General features: G+C 47.0%; 3 protein-coding genes across 6 annotated transcripts in view; 1 reads left to right on the top strand and 2 right to left on the bottom strand.

Annotated features, from left to right (window-relative positions):
- SNAP47 (synaptosome associated protein 47) overlaps nucleotides 1-5868 on the bottom strand; it is a 36113-nt gene extending 30245 nt beyond the window's left edge. The window contains exons 1-2 of one of the 4 annotated variants that reach the window (XM_086614532.1): nucleotides 5849-5866; nucleotides 4619-4669 (exon numbers count right to left, since the gene is read on the bottom strand). Coding sequence is in view for 1 of the 4 variants with exons in the window: in XM_086614530.1 (XP_086470656.1) it covers nucleotides 429-495 (67 nt within the window). In the remaining 3 variants the exon portion in view is untranslated. Of the gene's footprint in view, nucleotides 1-428; nucleotides 496-4618; nucleotides 4670-5848 lie in introns of those variants that run through there. The other 3 variants (XM_086614533.1, XM_086614531.1, XM_086614530.1) reach the window with 3 other exon arrangements.
- A 1065-nt stretch (nucleotides 5869-6933) lies between these two features.
- On the top strand, nucleotides 6934-13045 carry JMJD4 (jumonji domain containing 4). Its single transcript, XM_009981566.2, has 6 exons — nucleotides 6934-7268; nucleotides 7842-8007; nucleotides 9135-9260; nucleotides 10451-10718; nucleotides 11540-11686; nucleotides 12538-13045. The coding sequence occupies exons 1-6, from the start codon at nucleotides 7004-7006 to the stop codon at nucleotides 12847-12849; spliced, it is 1284 nt and encodes a 427-aa protein (XP_009979868.1). The 5' UTR covers nucleotides 6934-7003; the 3' UTR covers nucleotides 12850-13045.
- Nucleotides 13046-16216: 3171 nt separating this feature from the next.
- ALS2CL (ALS2 C-terminal like) overlaps nucleotides 16217-19276 on the bottom strand; it is a 51595-nt gene continuing 48535 nt past the window's right edge. Inside the window, exons 25-26 of the mRNA XM_086614693.1 lie at nucleotides 17723-17819; nucleotides 16217-17280 (exon numbers count right to left, since the gene is read on the bottom strand). Coding sequence (XP_086470819.1) covers nucleotides 17209-17280; nucleotides 17723-17819 — 169 coding nt within the window. The 3' untranslated portion in view covers nucleotides 16217-17208. The remainder of the gene's footprint in view (nucleotides 17281-17722; nucleotides 17820-19276) is intronic.

Here is a 19276-nt window from a genome sequence, read left to right as displayed (position 1 = left end):
ACCCTCAAGCTCCTCATGGCCTAAACATATTGCAGAGTGAAATGGAGTTTACTGGAAGAGTTTCCATCAGACCCAGAGAAAGAAAAAAAAAAGTAAATTAAAATGAATCAGCAGCCTCCCAATTTACCATTTACCTCCCAAATGACGAAACACTACTGTCACGTTCAGGAAAGTAGTAGATCCCACCTCATCACCTCATACTGTAAATAAACAAATGATTCCAAATTTTATAAAAATCTCAGCCTGTTTTCACACGCTAAGAGCTCCAGGAACTCCATACAACCACCACAAGCTCCCCACCAAGGCAGCATCTTTCCCTCAAGCCTGCGCTCTACCATTAAGGCCACAAAAATATTAACCACTGGTGCAGTCTCACAACTGGGCCATAAAAAAAAAGATCTTCCTAAATGCCATCCCGAGCTCCTTACCTCTCTCTGTAGACACAGAACTCTCAGGCAGCTTTTTGGGGGCTGCTGCCTTTACAGATCTGTCCATCCGTAGGCAGAACTTTTTTCCTGAGTACTTCTTTCTCTTCAAAGTCCAAAAGAGTAGGTGAAAAAAACCCTAAAGCTAAAGCAAAAATCCTACTATGCGTGTTACCACAAGGAAAAAATACAGGAAGAATTGTGAATATCTGTTTAGCCCTGGACCTAAAACAAGTTCCTCTCAGTCCAGGAGAAGACACGAAGCAGTCATTTGACCCGTGTATATATATATGTTTACATGCCTTGGGTCATATGACTTTTGACTCACCTGAGAGCTTTGCCTGATAGTCAGCTCCTTGCTGTGCCTGAGGCCAGAATTTCCAAGCAAAAACCTATTTGGCAATTAAATCCATTCATTGTCTCAGCATATTTTTCCCCCAATGTAATGATATTTTCATTAATTACCATCAGATCTGCATGACTTCCCCCATGACTCCATTCTCAGAAAAGAAACTTAAACCTTGCAGAAAGATAGATGGACGTAAGGACAACCAAGAGTGATTTTATTCAAAAATTAAAATGGTCACCAATGGTACAGAACATAGCTACTATTTATGAATATTCAACAGCATATTAGAGTTTACAACAAGACTTCAAAGAGTTGGATTAGAACATGAGAAACTTTACCAAAGTTAAACGAGTGAAAGAAGGGTAAACAACCACTTGAAACTGGCTGGAAAAAGGCATTATATATGTACTTCACCTATGAACTCCAACATTTTGTCATATACTTTCCCAATGGGTGTTAATTTGTGGTTATTAACTTGTGATTAGCAACCTGGTGTAGTGGAGGGTGTCCCTGCCCATGGCAGGGGGGCTGAAACTGGACGATCTTTGAGGTCCTTTCCACCCCAAACCATTCTGTGATTCTGGTTTCTGAGCTGCTAAAAAACATCGTCCTGTTACTTTCGTAACTCGATCGTCCTTGAATCAATATTGAAGAAGTTTTTTGGTCCCACCTACTAGCACCACTTTGCCTTTTATAAAACAGAACCGTGCAGAGGGCACCTCCATCATACTTGAGCTATGCAAGGAAAAGCCATGTTCAACATGCCAACTCCACCTCTGATGTAAGCAGTGAGGTCACTGCTAAAGACCAGGTAGCTCAGCCACTGTCCTTCAAAATGAAAAGATTTCCCCCCTCCTCCCTCCAGGTATTTCCTGGAGTTTTAACAGTCTAATTTCAGAAAAGTTGAGCTGAAAGCCCTCTATCATGCAGCTGGTTTACTACAAGGAACTGTTACTCGAAATCCAGGATCTCTCTACCCTCCTCTTCCCATCACTTTATTTTGACCCCACCACCTGAAGTTCAGCACTAGGTCACTCACCCTCCGATTCCTCCTGAAACACAACTAGAAATCCCTTTTATTACAAGACATGAAATATTCATGGTTTTGTAAAATACACTGAAAAAAGCCTTACCTGCAACAAAACCAACCTAACCATTCCATGAAAACATACCATTCCAGTATTCCTGCCCAGAAAAGAAAACAAAACAAAACCCCAAAAATACACAACAAACAAAATCCCAGCAAACAGGTGTGAGAAGTCCTTTAGGAAACCATGCAAAGGACTAGGTGGGCAGGAAAAAAACTAAACAAATGGCTTCAAATGATTTGTTAATACAGTCAAGAATAGGTTTATAAACTCCAGAGGGCTCCAGTCCTTAAACCAGTTCCCTATATGCAGCAGAAGAGACATCTAAATGACTTCACAACAAATATTTTCATATTTTTTAAATAAGTTTTTAAAGAAACACACGTTTGCCTATGCATTCGTCTACAGATACTTGCAGTCTCTCCCAATCTGGGCTCCTCAACCTCAACCCATCATCCACATCCTGCAAATCACCTCTTTTAGAATCATGGAATCACAAACAGGTTTGGGTTGGAAGGGACCTCAAAGATCATCCAGTTCTAACTCCCCTGCCATGGCCAGGGACACCCTCCACTACACCAGGTTGCCCAAAGCCTCATCCAACCTGGCCTTGAACACTTCCAGGGATGGGGCATCTACAACTTGTCTGGGCAACCTGTGCCAGTGCCTCACCACCCTCAGAATGAAAATTTTCTTATAAATCTCCCCTCAGCTAACACTTTGTCTTTTTGACACGTTTGAGCCGAGTGCAGAGCCATACACAGGTACACACAGAGGACAGAGCAAGAACTAGGAGTAGCAGCAGAGAGATGTGGATTATATTTCCAGCAGCGTCACCACAACGTCGTACAAATTCTTCAGCCAACACGTAACTCGGTGGCTGCTTCTATAAAGAGGAGGTGACTCACCTTCTCTGGTGAACTGCTTTGAGGTCATGCAACGAAACATAGGAATTACTAACCGCCCCAGCTGCGAGGAGATGCTACACGCACTGGGAGAAGCTGCTGTCAGCTCGTGAGCCGAACACTATCCCTTTGCAATGTGTCTACCTCCAAGCCTCCAAAACTTGGTCACAGGTTCTTCTCACCTACCCTCAGTAATTATCTAATGCATCGGTGTTTGTTTACTTTTTGTCCTCCTCCAAGTTTTTTATCCTCCCCCAGCACAAGAAGGACATGGAGCTGTTGGAGTGGGTTCAGAGGAGGCCACAAAGATGATCCGAGGGCTGAAGCACCTCTGCTCTGGAGACAGGCTGGGAGAGTTGGGGCTGTTCAGCCTGGAGAAGAGAAGGCTCCGGGGAGACCTTCCAGCACCTAAAGGGGCTACAGGAAAGCTGGAGAGGGGCTTTGGACAAGGGCGTGTAGTGACCGGACAAGGGGCAATGGCTTTGAACTGAAAGAGGGGAGATTTAGATTAGATCTGAGGGAGAAATTCTTCCCTCTGAGGGTGTTGAGGCACTGGAATAGGTTGCCCGGAATAAGCTGTGGCTGCCCCATCCCTGGAAGCGTTCAAGGCCAGGCTGGATGGGGCTTTGGGCAACCTGGTGTAGTGGAGGGTGTCCCTGCCCATGGCAGGGGGGTTGGAACTAGATGATCTTTGAGGTCCCTTCCAATCCAAACCATTCTGTGATTCTAAGTTTCCATAGGGTCATTATCTTTGGTGGTTTATTCCCAAAGCTGCCATCTGGCATATGACGAGTTTAATGCTCCTGAGAGCCCAACAACCCTAATAATAAAAATGTTTATAAGGGCTATCGAGCGACTCCCCCCTCTTTTTTAGCTAAGGGTCTGACACAGTTCCACCAGGTTTCTAACTCTACAATTCTCCAAATGATGCTACAAGACATGAAGTACTCAGGGGTGGCCCTCCAAGAGGCGCAGCAGGGAAAGACACGCCGTACCTCTCTACTATGGCACACAGGGAAATTCAGCTTCCCTCACCTCAGAAGACCAAAAGGTCCCCACTAAAGAACGGCTCTATACTGAGGGGCTTCTCCACATCATCATGTTTCCACACTTCTATGGAAAAAACATTTTGAACCCACTCCTTTTCTGATACAAAACAACTTTATAGAAGACCAAAGTTCCACCAACCTCTTCAAATACATTTAAGGACGGGATTGCCTCAGTTGCCACCTTTAACCTACATCAGCCCCTACAGCATTCAGGTTAAACCTCATCAGTCGTCTTTTCAATCTTAACCCTGTCTCAACCTCTCCAACCCAAAACATGGATATATCTACACTTCCCAAACTTTGCTCCCCTGCCCTTCCAGGGTGCCCATGTCCCACCTCGGGGGTGAACCCTCCTCTGTTCCCCTCCTTCCCCAAGACTCACTATTTCTTTACCCTAAGCTAGCAATTTCCATCCCTTTCTCTTCCTTTTTCCCAGTCCAAAGACAGTCTTGGTCCTCCTCACCCCAAACTCAACACGGTCACCTACTACACCAGATCTTTCCCCAGTCCCTCTCCTTTTCCCTATTCTTTCCCTAGTCCTACTAGGGAAAGAGACTCCATTCTTTCCCTAGTCCTACTAGGGAAAGCTATAGGTCAGTCACCCAAAATCCTCCTCTCTCCTTCACTGCTAGACCAAGTTCCACCGTAATCCTTCCCTCTCCCTCTGCCACAGTTCAAGGGCAAACTGATATCCAGAGCTCTCTGATCTCTTCTACCTGCTATGCAGCGATGGGACGCATCAGAATGGTTCCAAGCTGTGCCAGGGGACGTTTAGACTGGATGTTAGGAAGCATTTCCTTACCAAGAGGGTGGCCAAACACTGGAACAGGCTTCCTGGAGAGATGATCGATGCCTGTCGGTGTTAGAGAGGCATTTGGACAACACCCTTAATAACATGCTTTAACTTGGCCAGCCCTGAATTGGTCAGGCAGCCAGACTAGATGACCTTTGGAGGCCCCTTCCAACTGAAATATTCTATTCTCTTCTTTCTCCACATCTTCCTCAAGACCAGATCCACCTCCCCTCCTTCATGGCTACCCTTCCCCTGTCTAACAGTCAGATAACCAAATCCCCGTTCCCATAACCCCTCCTCTACTCTAAGCTGGACTCTCATCCCCATTTCTCCCCACAGGCCAACCCCCAACCTCTCCACACTCATCCTCCTCTCAGGCTTAGGCCAAACCACCCTTCTTACATTCCCACCTACACACTACCAACCTCCGCCTTTCCCGCAAGCCTCGGCTAGACACCTTTTCCCTGGACCCCCTCCGGCCTCCCCCTTTTCCCTGGACGCTCTCAGCCTCCCCCTTTTCCCTGGACTCCCCTCGGCCTCCCCCTTTTCCCTGGACTCCCCTCGGCCTCCCCCTTTTCCCTGGACTCCCCTCGGCCTCCCCCTTTTCCCTGGACCCCCTCTATCCTCCCCCTTTTCCCTGGTCTCCCCCCCAGCCTCCCCCTTTTCCCTGGACTCCCCCCCAGCCTCCCCCTTTTCCCTGGACTCCCCCCCAGCCTCCCCCTTTTCCCTGGACGCTCTCAGCCTCCCCCTTTTCCCTGGACGCTCTCAGCCTCCCCCTTTTCCCTGGACTCCCCTCAGCCTCCCCCTTTTCCCTGGACTCCCCTCAGCCTCCCCCTTTTCCCTGGACTCCCCTCAGCCTCCCCCTTTTCCCTGGACTCCCCTCGGCCTCCCCCGTTTCCCTGGACTCCCCTCGGCCTCCCCCTTTTCCCTGGACTCCCCTCGGCCTCCCACTTTTCCCTGGACTCCCCTCGGCCTCCCCCTTTTCCCTGGACTCCCCTCGGCCTCCCCCTTTTCCCTGGACCCCCTCCATCCTCCCCTTTTTCCCTGGACGCCCCCCCAGCCTCCCCCTTTTCCCGGACCCCCCAGCCTCTCCCTTTTCCCCTGCACCCCCCCCGGCCTCCCCCTTTTCCCCTGTACGCCCTCAGTCTCCCCCTTTTCCCTGGACCCTCCCAGCCTCCTCCTTTTCCCTGGACGCCCCCGGCCTCCCCCTTCCCGCCCTCTCCGCGCCCCCTCACCCACCTCCTCCCTCAGCGCAGCCCCGCGCGCCGCCGCTCCCCGCACCGCCGCTCTACGCCTGCGCCCGCCGCCCGCTCCCATTGGCTGAGCCGCGCGCCGGTGCGCCCGCCGCCCGCTCCCATTGGCTGAGCCGCGCGCCGGTGCGCGCCCCTTCTCGCCCTCCCCCCGGGCCGCGCCCGCCGAGCGCCGGGGTTCCGTGCGCGGCCGCGGGAGCCGCTCCGCTCCGCCGGCCCGGGGTGCTGCCCCGCGGCGGGACGGGGGTGAGTATCCGTCCCCCGCTGTCCTCTCAGTGGACTCCGGGCCGCGGACGCGCGGGCGGACCGGGAGCTCAACGCGGGAACGGCGGGTGCGGCGTCCCAGTGTCCCCCCCGGAGCTCCGTGAGGGAACCGCCTCATGGCGGCTCCTTTCTCTCCCCGGAGAGCCCGGGTCTCCCCTTCACCCCCGGTGTCTCCCCTCTCCTGAAGCCCATCCCTTGAGGGTACGCGGCCTCATTTGCCTTCGGGCCTCCTCCGGCCGTCCCTCCCTCCCCCTCTACGCTCAGGCTCCCCCCTCCCTTTTACTTACTATTATTTACCTTTTTTTAAAAAAAAAAAAAATAATAAAATTGCTGCCTGGTCCGTAGAGAAAGGTCTGGGAAGGGTGGGGCACGCCAGAGATTATATCTTCTCCTCACCAAGGGATCAGCCCCAGTAGAGTCGCTGGGCTGCAGTGGTTTCCCAGGGCCCAAAATATTTAGGGGGTTTCCTTCCCTCCACCCCTGTAATTAATGCATTTAGCAGGGGTATCCGACTGAAATTAATGTTTCTGCTGTTTCAGGAAGGAGCCAGCCTTTGCTGGTCGTTCCCAGAGAGCGTGGTGGCCCTGGCAAGAAGGTGATGAGAGGAAAACGACGCCTTCATCCGTAGCGTGACTCCGTTGTCAGACATCCCACCGGCATTAAACTTTTATAAACTATGAAATATCCTAATTAGCACAACATGGTGGGGTGCTCCTGCACGACTTCTTGGTTTACCTCGGTCTGTTTATGTTTTCCTGTGAGTTTTCACGGATTTAGAGACTCGAGTCACATTTTAAAGTAGGTTTTTTTTGCTGAGAAGTAACGGGATAGCAGCTGCTCGACGCTGTCTTGGCGGAGCCAGGAAGGGTATCCAGCCTGCATGGACAGGGCAACCTTCGCCTGTTCCACTGCCTTTTTTCGTGACTACAACAGTTCATCTCAGGGTGCATTCTGCCTGCCCGGGGGGCACGTTGACTTTATTGAAAAAGTAGAATCGTTCACTTATTCAGACTTTTTCCGGGATTATTTGATTCCCAACCATCCCTGTATTTTCTCAGCTAAATTCACTGAAGACTGGGGCAGCAGGAGAAATTGGGTTACCTGGGATGGAAAGCCTAACTTTGATTATCTGCTGCAGAAGTTTGGTAAGTCGTGGCGTTTTTAATACCTGATTAAAACATGTATGCTGAATGACACAGCTTTTTTTTTTTTTAATCTTAGGAATAGAACCATTAGACAAAACCAAGCAATTCTCCAGAATTCTAAGTTAATTACTCAAACTTTATATTTCACAGTTTCTGATCTCAAATTTATTCTCATGATGAAATAAAATAAAAAGTGTTGTATAATTTAGCTGTGGGGATTTATATACCTGCTTAACTTTAACCTCAGGAGCTGCTCGACGCTTTCCCCAGGCAAGGGGAAAGTATTCTGTAGAGACAGGGAAATATCTCTTCAGGTTTAGTATATTTAATACGAAACAATACCTCACTCTTCAAGTAGTTTAAGAGGAAAATTCAGGTCACATTGGATAAAAAGCTTGAGGTCTGAATCGTGTTTGCCTAGAATGAGGCTGCTGGGAGTGAGAGCTGGGCTAGGGATTGTTGCTTGTTGTGTTTGTACTGTACTTAGTGTTGCAGGGCCCAGATATTAGAGTCTGTGCAGTGGAGAAGGTTAAGGTGATGTCCCCTGCTGGGCTCAAAGAGTTTATATTTCAGGAGAGGCTGTAGTACCTGTTGCCAACTGTGATGTCAAGGAGTACAATTCTAACCCGAAGAAGCAGCTCCCCTTCAAGGAGTATATAAATTACTGGAAAGAATACATTAAAAATGGCTACCGTTCATCCCAAGGGTGCCTTTACCTAAAGGACTGGCACCTGAGCAGGTAAGAGAGCACTGTGGAAACCCCTGCATACCATGCACAGCACAGAGCTGCTGCAGAGACTTCACATGCCCGACTGTTTAAATGCTGCCAGTGCTGTTTGATATTTTGGTGGGCAGGTGCTTAACAGTCTTCTGTTGCACAGTTCTTGGCGTACGTCTCGCAGCAAGATCCTTAAACAAGTCGTTGTTTCCCGAAGAGGCTGACATTCTTGAGCACTTTACTTTTCATCCATGTTTTAAGTGAGTCTGTGTTATCCTTGTGGAGACCATGTGGATGGAACCTCTGGCTTTTGTTCAACTACTACAGCACAAACCTTACATCTTAAAACAAAGGGGGACATTTCTAGTTGTGTTTAATTCAGTGAGCATGTGTGAGTTGTAATCCTTTATTCTCCATTTTCTGTTAACCTTCCCAGTCGTTCAAGTTCTCTTCACCCTGTTCTGACTTTCCTTCTCCTCCAGCCTGCTGCTTGCAAGGCGGATGCACTGTCCGTTCCCCGTGTCTGTGTAGGACTTTGACATCTTTTCATTCAAATGTCTTCTTCCTTCAATGTATCCTGCTGTTCATCCAACTTTCTTGTGATCACCTCTTGTTTTCATTTTTGAGTGTGCCAGTGGCTCACAAAAGAGGAAGTTTGTCAGTCTCTGCTTCCTTTTTCGTCTGCTTTCTCAGACACCAGTGCTGTGTCTTGCTGCAGGAAGTCGGCACATGCAGCCTAGGCTGGGAAAGGGGCAGCATATCCTGCAGGAGGAGACCACACACTTGTCAAAATCCCACAGCCTGCCTTCCCTCCTAACCCTCGCACCGCTGACCTGTCATCCAGATGGACAACCAGTCTTGCAGGCGTCTCATCTAGAGAGAATGTGTTTATTAGGAACTGTCTTTGCCGTAATTAGGAGTCTCCCAAATAGTAGTTAACCTTCATAGCTTTCCTGGGAGACAGAAAAGCAGTTACCTGTGTTTTGCGTGCAACTCAGGCTTGTCAGTAACATGAAGGAGATGGCAGCAAAGTATTAATGGCCTGCTAGAGACCCGACTGGTCTCTCTATCTGGGTTTGGGGAACTGCAGAAGAAGGAGCAACGCTGCATTTTTCTGAGCCTGATTTCCACCACATTATCTTTTTAAGAGCTTTCCCCGAGCAAGATGTTTATACAACCCCTGTGTATTTCTCATCCGACTGGCTGAATGAGTACTGGGATGCTGTAGCTGTGGATGATTACCGGTTTGTCTACATGGGACCTAAAGGTTCATGGTAAGGCAGCGTGTCGTTCTTACATCCTCCTTTTTCAAGATTAATGTTGCAGGGGATTAGCACATTACCCTTCAGGATAGCAGCATGCTGCAGAGACAGTGTGGCCATACACAGGAAGGACATGGAGCTGCTGGAACGGGCCCAGAGGAGGCCACGGAGATGATGGGAGGGCTGGAGCACCTCTGCTTTGGAGACAGGCTGAGAGAGTTGGGGCTGTTCAGCCTGGAGAAGAGAAGGCTCCGGGGTGATCTTATTGCAGCCTTCCAGTGCCTGAAGGGGCTACAGGAAAGCTGGAGAGAGACTTTTTACAAGGGTGTATAGTGATAAGACAAGGGGCAATGGATTTAAACTGAAAGAGGGGAGATTTTGATGGGATCTGAGGGAGAAATTCTTCCCTCTGAGGGTGGTGAGGCACTGGAACAGGTTGTCCTGAGAAGCTGTGGCTGCCCCATCCCTGGAAGTGTTCAATGCCAGGTTGGATGAGGCTTTGGGCAACCTGGTGTAGTGGAGGGTGTGTACCTCCCTATGGCAGTGGGGTTGGAACTGGATGATCTTTGAGGTCCCTTCCAACCCAAACCATTCTGGGATTCTATACTGCAGAGTGTTGTACCTCGACCCAGCCAGTCTTGTTTCTCAAGCAGCTCACTTGGTTCTGGATGTGAGCTATCCTTATGCCGTCAGCTAAAGTGCTTTTGTGTTTCCAAAAAGCCCTGAATTGCACACCCAAAATCTGCAAAAGTTGCCAGCTAGCTTATGTAAGGTTTTAGAGCAGAAACTCCCCGGGAATCATCAGCCACTCGCGATTTGCAAAATCAGCAGAAGGCTCAGAGGGGTGCCGATGAGTTGGCCAAGTATTTTGCAGGTGAAAAATTAAGTCCAGCATTGGTGATGAAATTGCAGTTGGAATATTTTCATCGGTTCACGTCACAGAATCTCGTGCCGTTGAGGTATTTTTGGGACAGATTCCAAACTAACTAACGGAGAAGCACAGAGGCTGTAAAACACCGCAATATTTTGCAGCTATAGTGGCCTTTTAAAGTAGTCCGACTTAAATGAAGAGGATGATAATTTGGGATCAGGTTTGCGTGGCAAACATTGATTTCTGTGTGTGTGTCTGATTCTCACAGACTTTGATTCGTTTTGCAGCTTTCAGGCATTGTCTTCACTCAGACCTCCTGTTTGCCCCGCAGGACTCCGTTCCATGCTGATGTCTTCCGTTCCTATAGCTGGTCAGCCAATATATGTGGGAGAAAGAGATGGCTGTTGTACCCCGCGGGACAGGAGGACTACCTGAAAGACCGCCATGGCAACCTGCCCTTCGACGTGACTGCACCTAGTCTTCAGGACAGGAGTGTTTACCCTCGCTACAACCAAAGTCAGCCCCCTGTTGAGATTGTGCAGGAAGCAGGGGAGATAGTCTTCATCCCCAGTGGATGGCACCATCAAGTTTACAATCTGGTAAGATATCTGATAGCAGCCTTTTCGTAACGTGGAGAGATCATCAGGCAGCAGGCTTGAATCAGATCAAACTTTTATTGCCACAGCATGTTGTAGATGGCAAAAGTCTAACTGGGCTGCAGAAAAGTTTAGGGAAAGGTCTACCAGTGGCTTCTTAAGATGGTGGCTAAAAGCAAGCCTGAACTCGTAAGCTCCTTGGGTCATTGACCACTAGAAGTTGGGAGAGTGTACAGTTGAAGAAGCTGTCTGCACCCTCTCTTCTTGGGCAACCTGGTGTAGTGGAGGATTTCCCTGCCCATGGCAGGGGGGTTGGAACTAGATGATCTTTGAGGTCCCTTCCAACCCTAACCATTCTATGATTCTATGATTCTTATGTTTTTCCTTGTTAGATGCTACTAGTCACTGGGAAATAAGATGCTGGGTGAGCTGGACTTACGATGAAACTGTTAATCTTGGTTTCTCACTGCAAATTGTAATTTAGTAATGGACAGTGCTAACAAATTGGTCTTCATGATTACAAACCAAAATTAAAAAACTTGTTCCTTTCTCCCCACCACCTTCTCCCACCTTTGTGCCCTTAAGAGGTATGGTCAGACAGGGGAACTAGAGACGTTTGCCAGTTTACAGAGTGAAACAAGGTTGGATTGTTCAGGGACGTTAGAAACAGACAGCCTTTCAGCCCAGTGGTGGTGGTGGTGCCAAAGAAGCGTTTTGCCTTACTGAAGAATATGGTTTTCCTTTTTGCAGCATTGGTGTTGTCACAGCTGTTTTCTCCCACTTTCCTACGTAGAGCCTAATAACCATTTAAATTATTCCTTCAGGAGGACACCATTTCCATTAACCACAACTGGGTGAATGGCTGCAATGTGGCTATCATGTGGTGCTTCCTGCAGGATGAATTAGCAGCTGTCCAGCGGGAAATCAATGAATGGAAGGACCCTATAGATGATTGGCACCTGCAATGCCAGGTATAACAACACGATGCCAGCTGCCTGACTCTCAATTAGAGGATCATAGAACTCTAGGGTGCGTTGCACCACTTTATGAGTTCTAAGACACACAAGTCCTTAACCTCATACCTGGAATTAAGACGTTTCATTTGGAAGTAGGAACTGGTGACAACTTTGTTTTGCAGGAAATCAAATGTTATTTGAGTAACATAGAGAAAGGCTTGTGCCAGTGCATATTTGCTCTGTCAAGGAGGTTAGGGTGTTGTCTGAAAAACTAATCCTTCAGCTGTTCTTCAACCATCAAGGTTACTGTTAGCATCGAGATCAGTCCTTTATGTGGTATTTACATTCCCCTTTATAAAATAAAAGTGCTTTTTTGTGTCAACAGAAGAACTGGTTTAAAGACCAGTCATGATGAAACGGTGAATCTGAAACAGGCAAAATTAAGGGGAAGGTGGCAGCAGGTTTCTGTGTCTGCAAAGTGATGCTTTCAGAACATGTAACTATATTGAGCAGCGTTGGAGCTCATATGCTTCCAAAATCTTAAGCATGAAACAAATGCAAAGTTGATTTCTGGAGGCTGTTACTGCTGCTAGGTTGATATCCTTCAAAAACAGTTTCAAAAAACATTTAGTACTTGTAAGAAACAGACTTCTGCTTTTGGGGCTAGTGGCATTTCAAGTAAGGTCAAGAATTTTAACACCATCAGGGAATTACAAAAAAAAAACCACAATTAAAAATGGTTACTTACGATTCCAGGTAGTTACCAGCTTGATAAAATATGGCTTTGTAATTCTGACTGTAAATAAAAGAGGATTATTTCCATTTCAATGCTGTTTGTTTTTTTCTTTTTTTCCCCTCTCCCTTAGTTGATCATGAAGTCCTGCACGGGTATAGACTACAAGGAGTTCTACAACTTCCTCAAAGTTATTGCAGAGAACAGGATTTCTGTCTTGGAAAACGGCCTTGATGACGAAGCTTCGGCAAAGAACACTCCGAAAGCTGCCATTTCCACCTTGGGCATGCTCCACGCAGTGTTTGATTTGAAGAGGACCGTGAAGGTGTTAACATCACTGAGCGCTAACGAAGATTTCAAGAAGCTAGACCTGACCTCACTTTCTCCACCTCCGGAGGCATTGCTCCACCACTTGAAAGCAGCAATAGATACAGCGCTACTCTGACTTCCTATTTACTCCGGTCTTTGTAAAACCAACCTTTGGCAAAACGGGTGGTTGCAGGAGGCTGGCTCCTCCCTGTTTAACAGCTGTTGCAGTTTAACTACAAAGAGCCTTAATAGGGAGTGGGGAGAGAGTACGTTCATAAGACAACTGAATTAGGTCGACAGCGTTTGAGTATCTAGAGTAATTAATCAGAGAATGTCAGGGATTGGAAGGGACCTCAAAGGATCATCTAATCCCTGCCTGAGCAGGACCACCTAGCTCAGATCACACAAGAACGCGTCCAGGTGGGTTTGGAACATCTCCAGAGAAGGAGACTCCACAACCTCTCTGGGCAGCCTGTTCCAGTGTTCTGTTCCCCTTACTGGGAAGAAGTTCTTCCTCATGCTGAAGCGGAACCTCCTATGTTCCAGCTTATATCCATTTCCCCTTGTCCTATCATTGGATGCCACTGAGAAGAGCCTGGCTCCATCTTCATGGCAGTCACCCTTTCCGTATTTATAAACATTAATGAGGTCCCCCCTCAGCCTCCTCTTCTCCAAGCTAACGAGACCCAGCTCCCTCAGCCTTTCCTCAGAAGGGAGATGCTCCACTCCCTTCATCATCTTTGTGGCCCTGCGCTGGACTCTCTCCAGCAGTTCCTCGTCCTTCTTGAACTGAGGGAAAGGAAAAACCAATCTCAGCTAAAGGAAAAACCCAAATCACATTAGTAGGTTATTATGAGCACTGCTGCTGAGTGTGCATCCAGGGAAGGGGAACAGAAATCCCCTGTGGATCAAGCTTAGGTCTGTCAGCACTAAACACGGATCGCAGTGGTCTGCACCATATTCCCTCTGCTTCTGAGAGCAGACAGCAAACCTGCACTGCAGGCTCCAGCAGTTAAGCTCTGCTTTGTCTGGTCACATCTAAATTGTTTTAAGACCTGTCCTGCTTCCAGGCACAGCTCAGCGCTTTTTTTTTTTTTTTAAATATTAGAGCACCCTTGTTAGCTAGCTTCCCTTGGAGCCTGAGCTGCCTCAACAGCTGTAGCCTGGATGTGGAAAAGCTGACTGCACTGTTTTCCTGTACAGTGACACCTCTATAAAGCTGAAAGTCTCAGGTAGAGTCAGCCTTCATACCCCTCCAGGGCTTGCAGGTTTGAATTTAACATGTCAGGAACCTGGAGTCCTGATAGCAAATCTGCCACTAATAATTTAAGCATGTGGCACTGGAAGAGGTTGCCCAGAGAAGTTGTGGCTGCCCCATCCCTGGAAGTGTTCAAGGCCAGGTTGGATGAGGCTTTGAGCAACCTGGGGTAGTGGAGGGTGTCCCTGGCCATGGCAGGGGGGTTGGAACTGGATGATCTTTGAGGTCCCTTCCACCCCAAACCATTCTGGGATTCTATGTGATTCACCCAAGCTCAAAAGGAAGAACGTGAATTACTCTCACATTTCTACACACTATTTCAAGGCACAGAATTTGATCAAGCGGAGATAAAAAGAGATCTGAATAATCAGGGAAGCGAGCAAGTAGCCTCAGATTATCTCCTAAAAAAAGCCATGCTGTAAACACACCAAATAGCACCACTGCATGGTTACAGAGCACAATTTGCAACCTGAATGCTACCCTTAGGCTAAAAGAATATTTCCAGTGAAGTGTCCCTCTTGCTTTTACTGGTTGGTCAGAAAGCCTAAAAGCACAAACGGCTGCACACTGTTACCTTAGTTGCCCCTTTAGGGCTCACTTGAATTCCAGCTCAAGAACTTCCTCAATTTCCAACCAGCTGACCAGTAAGAGCAACTAATAACCGTGTGTTTGGAAAGTGCAATAGTAGAAATCTCCAATAGGCTGAAAAATCTGATTGTTTTCTAGATAATCCTGTGGAGTTTGTACATGCATGCATTTTGCATGTCCTATTTTCTAGTAGAAATTCTGCATTTTGAGTAGGAAGTGGTACCTGAAATTTAAAAAAAAAAAAAAAAAAAAATCAATACCCTGAGTGCAGTATGGAGGAAACAGACAATTTTTTTTTATTTTTTTTTTTGTTAAACAGCTGTGACTACATCTCAGTGATTCAACCTTCTGGCAGGGTGTTTCTTTGGACTGGAAAACTGCCAGTTTTAAGCAACTCTGAAATTAAAAGTTCACAGCTGGTACTTAGGGCTGTTTACATTCTCAGAGACAGGCAGCTGGAGCTTTCTTCTTTACATAAATAAGGTGGGATTTCACAGAGGTGAGGAACAATGGTTTAAAGCTGACAAATCAGTGTATTGGTAGGAAAGCATGTTTTTGGTCTTGTATTCCCCAGTCTCACTGCATGCCACGTAACTGGTATTGGCACCAACCACTCTAACCATTGCAATTTTATAAAAGGTTTGCTTAGGTGAACAGTACTTTTCATTTTCATGTCCCATGAAGCTGGAAGTACTTGGCTTTGCTGGGCAAAACCAGCAAAAAATACAAGTCTAGCTTTTACACCAGTATCTCAACGTACTCAAGACCAGTTTAGACACTGTACTCTCCAGCAGACTACATCCTCATCGGGATGGATGGCAGGAGTTTGCTGCGATGCAAAAAATCCAGGCAGCACTTCTCAGGGAAGAGGCATCATTTCTGCAGTTAGTTCCTCTTCCCTGTGGGATAGAGTTAAGGGAGGACGAAGGCAGGGTAGGTGGCACAGTAGGGTAGCTGAAGAGGTGTTCCAGTAAAGGAAAGTGAGTCTCAACTGGTCACTCTCACTTTCCCTTCACCTGAGCCATCTCTCAGATGTGTAACAGCCATCCTTCACAAGGCCTCTTAAGGCTTAGTGTGATCAGTGGGGTAAAAAATAATCGTTTAATTGCAGGAAATGGTCTTAAAGTTTAAGCCACGTTCTTCCCTACTAATTCGGCAGGGAACAGAAGCACCAAAATTAGTTTTATTGATTCAGTCTCTCTTACAATTACATTAGGAAAGCGATTTGATGTTCAAATTCTCCGTTCCTGTGAATGATGAAGGCAGCGAGGGAGCCGCGTATTTTCTGAATTTAAGGAGAGGAAAGCGAGTTCTCAAATGCCTGAAGACAGCGACAAGATTGGAGTAAGAAATACGCAAGCCTGGAATCTCTCTTAAAAATTAAACAGCTTTATTTAAATAAAAAGTTACTGTAAAATATACATTGGGATACTCTCATACCAATATATTAGCTATTGTAATCAGTGTACTATTTATTAAAGCATAATACTTGTGATAAACGGGAGGAAACGAGCTGTAGAGTTTTGTTTTGTTTTTCCTGATGTCACAGACCTGGACAATTGAAAGTCTAACTGTAAAAAAAAAAAAATTAAAAAAAAAAAAAAGAGGCAGGTTAAAATCTAGTTCAAAAGAGCTTTTGCTCTAAATGTGCAGCTCAGACATTGCTATTTTTGTCTGATAGGAACAGGATACCAAATATCCGTTTGCCTTTTACAAAGGCAACGTAAAACCCAGCCCGGTTCTAATCCCATTTGTACCCCAGTGGGCAATCCGTCAGCGTGAAGCTGTGCACTTCAGGAAACCAGTGTTTTTGCAGCTCTGTCCGTGCAGAAAGCCAGGTGGTTTGATGTTTTGTCTCGCCAGGATTGGAAATTTCTCACCCCAGGACGACGTATGCCCTTTCTATTAGGCAGGCAGGAACCCCTGCAGAATTACAAAGCAGCACCAGCGTGTCCAAGGTGCGTGAGATCCCTGAGATTTTAACTGGAGTCTGCAGAGCATGGATACACACTTGTAAGGATCATAAAAGTAGGGAGTTAGTCAGTAGCAGCTTTACAACGCAATGGAGAGGTATTGAGTTTGGAATAGGTAGGAAGAGGAGGGGAAAAACCTTCCTCTTAGGGATGAAGGAATAGCCACCTCACTCCAGGAACAGCTTGTTCAGGAGCATGGAGATGGCCTCTCCAGTCCATGCCACGTTTCCGCCAACCAGAAACAGTCCCACCAAAACAGTTCTTGTGGTTTTATTTGACCACTTTCCATAAAACAACCCCTTCTCCCTGGTGTCAGTTCCCCAGTGACACAGCACGTGAGAGAACAACCGAGGTGTCGAGGCAGGTTTGCCATTTGCAGGAAAGTGAAATAAAACTGCAGGGTGAGAGAAACCTCGGCTGCTTCCCGCAAAGGGATTCCCAAAAACGAGCTGAGGTTGCACGTTGGAGGCTTTTAGCCCACAGCATCCATATTGCCTGTGCTTTACAATCAGAGCTAGTCCAAGAGAAAACCCAGCAAGAAGCCCTCATCCAATAAATAACCGTTCTTCCCTTTCCAAAGGCAGCCAGAACAGCAGAGACTCCATTGCTTCTTCATCCAACAGTGTTTGGTCAAGAAAGTGCAGCAGGGAGAAGGCTGTCTCCAGGTCCCTGGGGCTCAGGGGCTCTGAGTCACGTGGCAGTTCTCTCTTTGGTGGAGTCTCATCCTCTGTATGTGTTCGTAGCATGACTGGGCAAGAACAGAGCAACCCATTAAGGAGAAGTTTTGGAACTTGGCGGTGGATGCTCCATCCCTGGAGATGTTCAAGGCCAGGTTGGACGAGGCCCTGAGCAATCTGATCTAGTTGGAGATATCCCTGTTCCTTGCAGGGGGGTTGGACTAGATGACCTTTGAAGGTCCCTTCCAGCCCTAACCATTCTATGATTCTATGAACTTTGGGCCAAAATCTGGTCTCTTGCACACAAAGCGAAGCCACGGGCTAGACAGAAGATGAAATCTGCACATTATAAATTAAAGGTAAGCAGATGGTCTACACTAGAAGGAAAATAACCTGAGCTAGGCATATAGACAGCCCTCTAAAATTAAATGAGAGTGTAACACGTCAGTGTCTCTCCTGCTCTTGGAAGGCTCATGCAGCTTCCAGCTGTCACTGTTGAAAACATTTCCTTACCTCCAGTGCTGTTAACAGAAAGTCATACAGTCCTCCTTGATTGGTGGGGTCCATCAAGTCTCTGATTAGGTGGATTTCAGCTCCCAGGTGCTGTATTCTGGTTAAAAAATAAAAATTAAAAAAAAAAAAATAATCACAACTAGAGCAAATCTCTGGGCACTGGTGTTTGTGGGTGTACGTTTGAAGTCGGATTAGGGAGAGAAGGAGGCACAGATCTGGAAGTCCATTGCTGATTCCTTGTACATCACCTTGATCTTCTGGAAACTGAGCCCTTGAGGGACCTGGCATGACTAGATCTCAGCAAAGGTGCTCAATCATAAAAAAAACCCCTTTAATTCTTCCGTTTTACACAGTCTCTCTTATTTCCCTCCTCTCATCTACAGTCAGAAAGCTACTTGGCAAACAAACCTGCATCATCCAACATGACTGCAGCTAAAAAAAAACAAACCTTCCGGATTTCATGGCCCCAAGTTTAAACATTTCACCCTTTTTTGGAGACCAAGCATATCCAGGAAGTCAGTCAAGGATTTTGACTCAAGTTTGCCAGGAAAAAAAAGTACAGTTTCATTCTGCTGGATGTAAGAAGGTTCCTGCAGTTCCAGTGAAAGCAGCACAGACAGAGCCTCTTTGGCAGAAATGTGTTACATTTATGGTCATTCCTACACAGGAAAAGTCTAATTACTAGATGGTCGGTGTTCAAGACCTTCCTAGTCTCCAAACTGAATCACAGTGCCCCACTGAGAATGGAAAATAGAAGATGTATGATATATAGATGATGCCTTGAAGGCATCAACAATCGCCCTTCGAAGACTTCATATTCCTGTTTTCTATGGTAACCTGAGATGCGAGCAAGTAAGACCACATTGCCTGTGGCAAACCTGAACTATCCTCTTGAGTAAGAGATGGGCACTCAAGAAGTCCCTAGCCACTTTGTGTCATGGCCAACACCATCACACTGCAGCTGGTAGCACACAGAAACCAAAATACAGCTCAGGAAAAGGCATGGACATAGACTTTTTGGAGCAGGTCCAGAGGAGAGCCACAAAGATGCTCCAAGAGCTGGAGCACCTCTCCTATGAAGACAGGCTGAGAGAGTTAAGGCTGTTCAGCCTGGAGAAGAGAAGGTTCCAGGGAGAACTTCCAGCCTAAAGGGGCTACAAGAAAGCTGGAGAGGGGCTTTGGACAAGGGTGTGTAGTGACAGGACACAGGGCGATGGCTTTGAACTGAAAGAGGGGAGATTTTGATTAGATCTAAGGAAGAAATTCTCCCCTCTGAGGGTGGTGAGGCACTGGACCAGATTGCCCAGAGAAGTTCTGGATGCCCCATCTCTGGAGGTGTTCAATGCCAGGTTGAGGCTTTGAGCAACCTGCTCTAGTGGAAGGTGTCTCTGGCCATGGTAGGGTGGTTGGAACTAGAAGATTTTTAAGGTTCCTTCCAACCCAAACCATTCCATGATTCTATTTTAAAACACAAACCCTAGTTTTAAATTTAAATAATTTGAGCTGGAAACATGGCCGTCCTTTTTCTGGTTAAGGTACCACACAACAATGTGA

The sequence above is a fragment of the Tauraco erythrolophus genome, chromosome 7, assembly GCF_009769465.1.
Source record: "Tauraco erythrolophus isolate bTauEry1 chromosome 7, bTauEry1.pri, whole genome shotgun sequence".
Taxonomy (NCBI): Eukaryota; Metazoa; Chordata; class Aves; order Musophagiformes; family Musophagidae; genus Tauraco; species Tauraco erythrolophus.
Note: the sequence above shows the minus strand (reverse complement) of the source record. Positions and strands in the feature narration are given on the sequence as shown.